The sequence below is a fragment of the Emys orbicularis genome, chromosome 3 (assembly GCF_028017835.1).
Source record: "Emys orbicularis isolate rEmyOrb1 chromosome 3, rEmyOrb1.hap1, whole genome shotgun sequence".
Taxonomy (NCBI): Eukaryota; Metazoa; Chordata; order Testudines; family Emydidae; genus Emys; species Emys orbicularis.
In genome coordinates this window covers 160,282,089-160,289,317 of record NC_088685.1, presented here as the reverse complement: position 1 = coordinate 160,289,317, position 7,229 = coordinate 160,282,089, and the positions used below count along the sequence as shown (strand labels likewise).

The window sequence follows — 7,229 nt, the reverse complement described above, 5'->3', positions numbered from 1 at the left end:
AAGGATCAGACCCTAAACCTATGGTATAAAGATGAGAAATAGACAGTTTTGAGTTGTAAAGTATTTACATTTAAGTGCTTCTGGTCTGTGATTCACGGTAAGTATGTTTTTATGGTCAGGACTGACACACTGACAAAATTAGTGGGCATGAGATTTCAACACACGGTTAAGAATGATTGGTTCAACAGTTCTTCAGCTGGAAAACATCACTGCTACTTCTGCTTTCCTCTGCAGGCGTTCGCTATGAGTCTGATTCTGAAGTCAATGGCGTTACACCGGTGTAAGGAGAGAGCCAGGCTTCATATTTATCAAGTACACAGGGCAGCAAAACACATGAGTATATACGGACTGTCTTTATCAGCCATTGCTGCATCAGTGGCGGGCACCACACTGGATGCAATGACCGGAGTCACACGGCCAGCAGAGGACACAGACAGGCACAATTCCTCAACGGGAGCAAATGCAGTTCCAAGCAACTGCCCAAACCCTTTTACAGGATGCAATATGCAAAGTCCTTTGTGCCAGCCCCGACAACCAGCTGGCATGAAGGGGCGGGGAGGGGAGCTGAGCCATGTCTAGGACCCCTTTTGCAGCATCTAGGGTTGATGGCAGCACTTGCCTGCACCATGCACACAGGGAGTGCAAGCTCTAGGACTGTGTCTACCTCTGTCGAATGTAAGGGAGGAAGGGATTCCTGAAGGTCCCCTCCCCCTTGCAAGAGCAGCCAGGCCCCGCGCCATGTGTCTTTATTTTACACCACTGCTATGTTGTCCATAACGCAGCCACATTTTTCTACGATCATGTTAGGAAATTCAGCCACTTCGATTTCCGTGTAGTTTCCCTTCTTGACTAGGTACATCATGGGAAGTGGGGAGCTCTCCACCACGGCACAGGTTCTTTCTCCATAGCCAAAGCGGCGCAAGAGGCCCTTGGCCTGCACACAGCCCCCCATGCAGAGGTAGGCCTGGTACCCCGCAGGCTCAATAATCCAGTACTGAGTCCAGGTCAGTTCTCGGAAGTTGATGTAGTGTTCCTGCCGGCAGCAGATGGGTTTCTTCGTCATGCTTTCCTCCTTGCAGTCTCCAGGCCCCCTATCAAAAAGCAAAGCCAAGAAATAATGTCTCTGTGACTGAAAATCAGGACTCATGCTGAAAGATTGGGGGGGTCGGGGGGAGAACAGTCCTTGTCATTAACATCAGAGAAGGGCCTGAGCTGCAAAGCTTGGCTCTGGGTTAGCACCCCGCCTGCCCCCAGAATTCAGGGATGTTTAGATCCAAGGTGAGGGTTCAGACCCATTCTTAGTTCAAGTATTTAAGTACAGAAATGAGCTCAGTAAATCTGGGGAAAGGAGAGGCTTTAAAGTAAAGAAACTTCCTAGCTATTCCATTTGCAGTGATTTATTTCTAACTGGGAAAGCTGCGTCCTTTGGGCCTGAGTCTCCATTGCTATGCACCTTGTGCAGTCCTTTACACAGTGCAAAGTGTAAAATGCTATCATATCAGAACAGGAGTGTTTTACAAACTCTTGCACTTACTTTTCCTCTGTGTAAATGACTACACAAGATGCAAGGCCATGGAGAATCAGTCCTTCTGTTCTCTGGCTCTAAAAATTCAATACTATCCCTCCCAGCCCAGATATGTTTGTCTCCTCTACTCTCTCTGTGTTTCCGTGATCTGAATGATTATTTGTAAAATATATTACAACTAGAGACCCTAATCAAAACCCTTTGGGATAGTTTGGATCTAGATCTGAACTTCACAGCTGGTTCCTAGCTCTAGAATGGGCCTAACTAAAACCCCATGTCCAAATAGTCCAAATTTTAGGAAGTTTGGAACCAGATCTTTATCCAAACTTTGTGGCTCATTTCATTTCTAATTGTGAAACATTATTTACCTGTCTATGCAACTTTAAGACCACCTTGTATTTTCGCCTACCGTACCCACTGTAGGAGTTTTGCAACTAAATCATGCCTATCCAAACCTGGCCTGAAATGTTATCTTCAGTATGAATTAGCGACCAAATACCAAAGACAGCATAGACTTGGATTTGACACATACCCATATTCTTCCAGGTTGAGGGTATAAAGCACCAACTCGGGTTTGCCCAGGGCTTTATCCAAAGGATCCTGAGAGGTAAACCGCACGACTTTGGCCATTTCTGAGGCATAGCTGCCTAGCCTTTCTCCTTCAATCCAAATCTCCAGGAGCATTGGTCCCGGCTTCTTGGCTTTTAGCCAGTAATGTACAGCCTGGGTCACGTCAAAATTCCTCCAACCAGATTCCATTATTGGAACCAACCTGTGTGACAAGGTCAGGACAAAAAAAAGAGTCTATTTCAGGGAATTGAAGGCATAGGACCTGCAACTCATAGCTGTCTTCAGCCAGATAATGCCTGGTGAAACTCTGTTTATAACAATGGTATTATACCAGAGATGAATTTAGTCCCTCTAGTTTGCCATGTGCCCTGACTGTACAATAATTCTTAATGGATAGCAATTATTAAACTTTAGTCAAAAATAATAACACTTATTTTTAAGAGATATATAGATATACTCATGTAGCAAATGTTGAGGTACTAACTAAAGAACTACTACATCCATTCACATTAAAGAATTCCTTAGGATTTGACAGAGTTTTGACAATGCAGGACCATATTCAGCCCTGGCATAAACAAGTGCAAGCCCTTTAAAAACAATGTCATTTACATCTGTTTTTGCCAGAGCTGAATTGGGTCTATAAAGTTCTATGCAGAAATGAGTTTTATAGCTTTTGTGTCTGATCTTGCCCCCACTGAAGTCAACTGCAAAGCTTTCATAGACTTCAGTGGTGCAGAATCACAGCCACTGTACGGAATTTGCATAGTCAATGACCAATGAAATAAATCTTCAGAAGAAGAAAAGCCAGCAATCCATCAGTGTTTTCAAAATCGGAAACAGAAAAAGAGAGAGAGAGATGTGAATGAGACAGAAGGCTATGCCAGAGCAAAAGACTAGAACTAATTATTAAGATTGCAATTTTTTAACTGTATTATAATGTATAGCTTTCAGACAAATTACAGAAATACAGCCACTTCAAGATTAATATTGCAATCTTTGTAAGAAATAAAGACGCCCTTGTTCTTACGAACTCATTATGGAATTAAAAGAGGATACAAAGCCAGAGCCTGCAGTCTTTACTTAGGTGGGAATTGTGCCAGAGCAAGGGCTGTGGGCCTGATTCTGATCTCACATCAGTTGTTTACAGGTGTAGCTCCACTGGGTTCATTGGAGTGTCTCCTGATTTACACAAGTGTAGGTGACATCAGAATCAGGCCCAGTAAAACCAAGTTCCTAAAATGCAGCTATATCCACATTAAAGGATAATTTCTTACCTGGAATCAATCAGGGAAGTCCTGTTGGTGCCGTCAGCTTGGATCTGCACCCAGTACACGCTGACTCTGGCGTTAGTGACTGGCCTGTGAGATTGCTTGGTTGTAGGCATGTTCGTTCTGTTCAGGGGCTTTTTGAAAAGTTTTAGTTCAGCCATGGTCACTTCACTGTTTTCAGGTATTCTCCCTTCCATGTCAAAGACCAGATTCTGGCGTGTGGTATCAGAATAGAGAACTTCTCCTGCAATATCTGTGTACATTGGGAACAACAAGGAGAGCCCAGCTCAGCATCATTTCCATCCCACACAAGCAAAGCCCTAACACTTCCCTTTCATTCCTAATTATCACAACACACTCATCTCATACTCCAAAGAGTGGGCCTCTTAGTCCCTACACAGGTACTAAACACGTCTTTTCTAATGCACATTTGAATCAATGCCTTGTAAATGCCCTCATCATCTCCCTCTGCATGGCTCTCTGTAACCTGGTGGATAATGGGAAGGAATAAGTATTTTATTTCCCCCAGAACTCAAAAACACCAATGACTGGGCATATTTATTTTACAGATCTCTGTATGAAAACAGACTGTTGGACTGTTTTAAAGAGACAACTGGCTTTTGGTAACTGCCCCGGAAAACAATGTAAATCTTTTGAATGCTGAGCCTGCTGAGATTTTGGGTATAAATAGCACTAATATAACATGTAAGGCTAATCAGAACTTTCCTGCTGAAATTTTTTCTGACTGAAAATTGAGTTTTGACTAAACAAAACTTTGCATGGAAAGTACCTGCTTTCCTCACAACGTTTTGATTTTTTTTGGTCAAAAAAATGAAAACTGACATTTTTGCAGTTTTTAGCTAGAACAGGGGTAGGCAACCTATGGCACGCGTGCCAAAGGCGGCACGTGAGCTGATTTTCAGTGGCACTCACACTGCCCGGGTCCTGGCCACCGGTCCGGGGGGCTCTGCATTTTAATTTAATTTTAAATGAAGCTTCTTAAACATTTTAAAAACTGTATTTACTTTCCATACAACAATAGTTTAGTTCTATATTATAGACTTATAGAAAGAGACCTTCTAAAAATGTTAAAATGTATTACTGGCACGCGAAACCTTAAATTAGAGTGAATAAATAAAGACTCTGCACACCACTTCTGAAAGGTTGCCGACCCCTGAGCTAGAAACTGGTGGGGGAGGGGAGGACGTTCTGATTTAAAAATATTTTTTAATTTTTTGTCAAAATTTTCTATAGGAATAAACACACTTTTCAACCCGCTCCAATAGCAATTGTAATGACCATGCAATCCTCCTTGTTATGCTTTAGTCTTTAAACCACCATTACTTTATGCACATCTATTTTATCCACATAATAATAAATAGAGAAGGGTCCTAAGCTGTAACGTTCAGCTCCAGAAACAGATCCAAATTGAAATTCCCCCAAGTTTGGCACTATGGTTTTTGTTCAGCCCATTATATATTTGGAATCCAGAAAGTCTGGATGCATATCTGGATCTGAACTTCCCCCAAATTCAGTGGGTGTTTGGATCTGGGGCTTTGCTAAACTAATTGTAATAATGCTAGCATTTTTACCTGCATTGCCCGGGATTCCTCTCAGGATGCCAGCCAAACTTGGCAAGGCTCTTCTCTTCACTCTGTGGCGCCTCAACATGGAGATATATTTGTTCCTTATGTGATCTGGGATAACTAGATTCACTAGGTCTCTCTTCTGAAGTTTTGGAACCTCAGAAAGCCCCAGTTTCTCCAGCAAAGCCTCCTTCAGCTTTTTCTGGGTTAATCCACTGGCAGTGGTGGCTAGGCAGAGTACACAGACCATCCAGCCAAGCCTCACACTCATCCTCTGTCAGTCACCAAACAGCTTATCAGAATGGATGAACCGATCACTCTCCCTGGAGGCTGCTCTTGGCAGAGATGCCTCTTCAAGCTCCCAAGCTGCCTGAATGGGAAAGGGACCTAATGTGCTGGATTTTTATAGCAAGTCCGGTCCCACTGGCACAACAAATTCCACAAGTGGAGGTGAAGCAGAGGACTTGAAAGGGATACTCTCACATTGGTAGTAACAAGACATATTAACACCTTCATGTGCTGTGAAGTTAATATAAGAAATATTTAGGAGAGTCTCCAGTTATTTTAGGTTGGAACAGGGTTTCCATTCTTTTTAGCTCCTTTTTCACTTTTGCCCTCCAAAGCTCTTAATGGCCTGAAATGTCTCATGCTCAGTCTGGGTCAAAGGGAACATTTCTGCAGAGTATGAAATTATCATTTATGTACACCACCACAGTACAACTCCCCGGAAGACACAGTTCCTACCATAAGGAGCTCACAACTACAATTGGGCAGACAATATCTTTAAGATGCATAATTCATCAGCGGGACAGGTGAAAGTTCAGTCTCAAAACGATACAGATATTAAGAATATTTAATTCTAAATCATAAGGTCTTTGGGGCAGGGACTGCTTTTATCTTTGTGGACTGTGCCAAGCCCATGCTCGGTGATAAATAATCACAAATCCTACCATTTTGATGGCTTATTGCCTTGTAAACCAAGCAAGATATTTCTGAATTATAGAACTCTGAAAATGTACTGTTTCTACATTTTAGAAAAGTGTCCTCAATTTTATCTCTTGTAGATTTAAACATAGCTTGTGTTTTTAAAAAGGCTGCATTATACAAACATAGATTATCTTTTGGCAACTGTCAGAAACCAAACTCTGCTTTTGGGGGATACTGTCTGCCCAACAGTCCCCATCACCCATCCCATTGCTTCAGCAATATCAATTATCACAGCAGATGGCTGTCCGTGCGAAATAAAGCTAACCTGGTAAATCAGGTTGTTGTTTTTTAAGTTACCTTTTCAACTTTGAAACTACATCATTTGCTTCCCTGAAGTTTGCACGCATAACAACTGGAAGACTAATTCCTCACAAGCCCCACGAGGAGGGAATTGAAAAATAGCATCTTGATCAATGAAATGTTAGAGCAACTTGACATTTTTTGTGAGTTCTAATGTTTCATCCTTTCCAGACAGGGAGGTCACATGACATTGACATTTCTTCTAATTGTAGATGGGCCTGAAGTTGAGCCCACTTTCAGATGTCACCAGCCTCCACTGTTTTTGCTTGTTTCTACAGAGATAAGGCAAACTTGAAAAAATGTAACCCAACCCCTTGATTCTTTCTGAATAGGGCCTGGTTTGAGGACCCAACTACTAAGGTTCTGTCAAGCCAAAATAAAACCACCCTCTTTTGGCCCATCTATAGTTTACATAAACCTGAGCCTACTGGTGTAAAAGGGTGAAGGAAGGGAATAGAACCTTTTGAAAAAAGTTATTTTACTAACTAAAGGTTAAGGTTAGTAAAAGTTACTTTGCTTTAGTAACTGCCCAAATTGTCTCTAAAGGCTTTTCATAAGCAGCTTTCTTTATAGATTTACATTCTCCATTATGTTGTCATGGATAGGATAACCCATAAAATTCAGATCTATGGCCAGATTCCCAAACCAAAATTTGGGGATGTTTAGATTCTATTTATGAAGTATGATATTATACACTAATTAATCAGCTTATTTAAGCACCATCAGTGTGCTCAGTGGTTTACAAAATATAGATTAAGACAATTCTGATCCTCCTGACTTCAATGGGATTACTTACATGAGTTATGTTGCAAGTGTAAGTGTAAGATGTGTTTGTAGGAATTGGGCCTCTTCCTGCATTCCTTCTGGCATTCCACACTGCATCACAATTTAAATGTAACGCTGTTTTGAACACTGATACATCGGGATGCAACCTTTTGAGTTACATCAGTGGTTCTCAACCAGGGGTATGTATACCCTTGGGGGTATGCAGAG

At 41.8% G+C, this 7,229-nt stretch overlaps 1 protein-coding gene across 1 annotated transcript; it reads right to left on the bottom strand.

Moving 5' to 3' along the window:
• Nucleotides 1-751: 751 nt before the first annotated feature.
• LOC135876765 (left-right determination factor 2-like) lies at nt 752-5,220 on the bottom strand. Its single transcript, XM_065402101.1, has 4 exons — nt 4,956-5,220; nt 3,370-3,616; nt 2,058-2,297; nt 752-1,091 (listed from the first exon to the last, which is right to left on the bottom strand). Exons 1-4 carry the CDS (start codon nt 5,218-5,220, stop codon nt 752-754), a joined length of 1,092 nt encoding a protein of 363 aa, XP_065258173.1.
• Nucleotides 5,221-7,229: the final 2,009 nt, after the last annotated feature.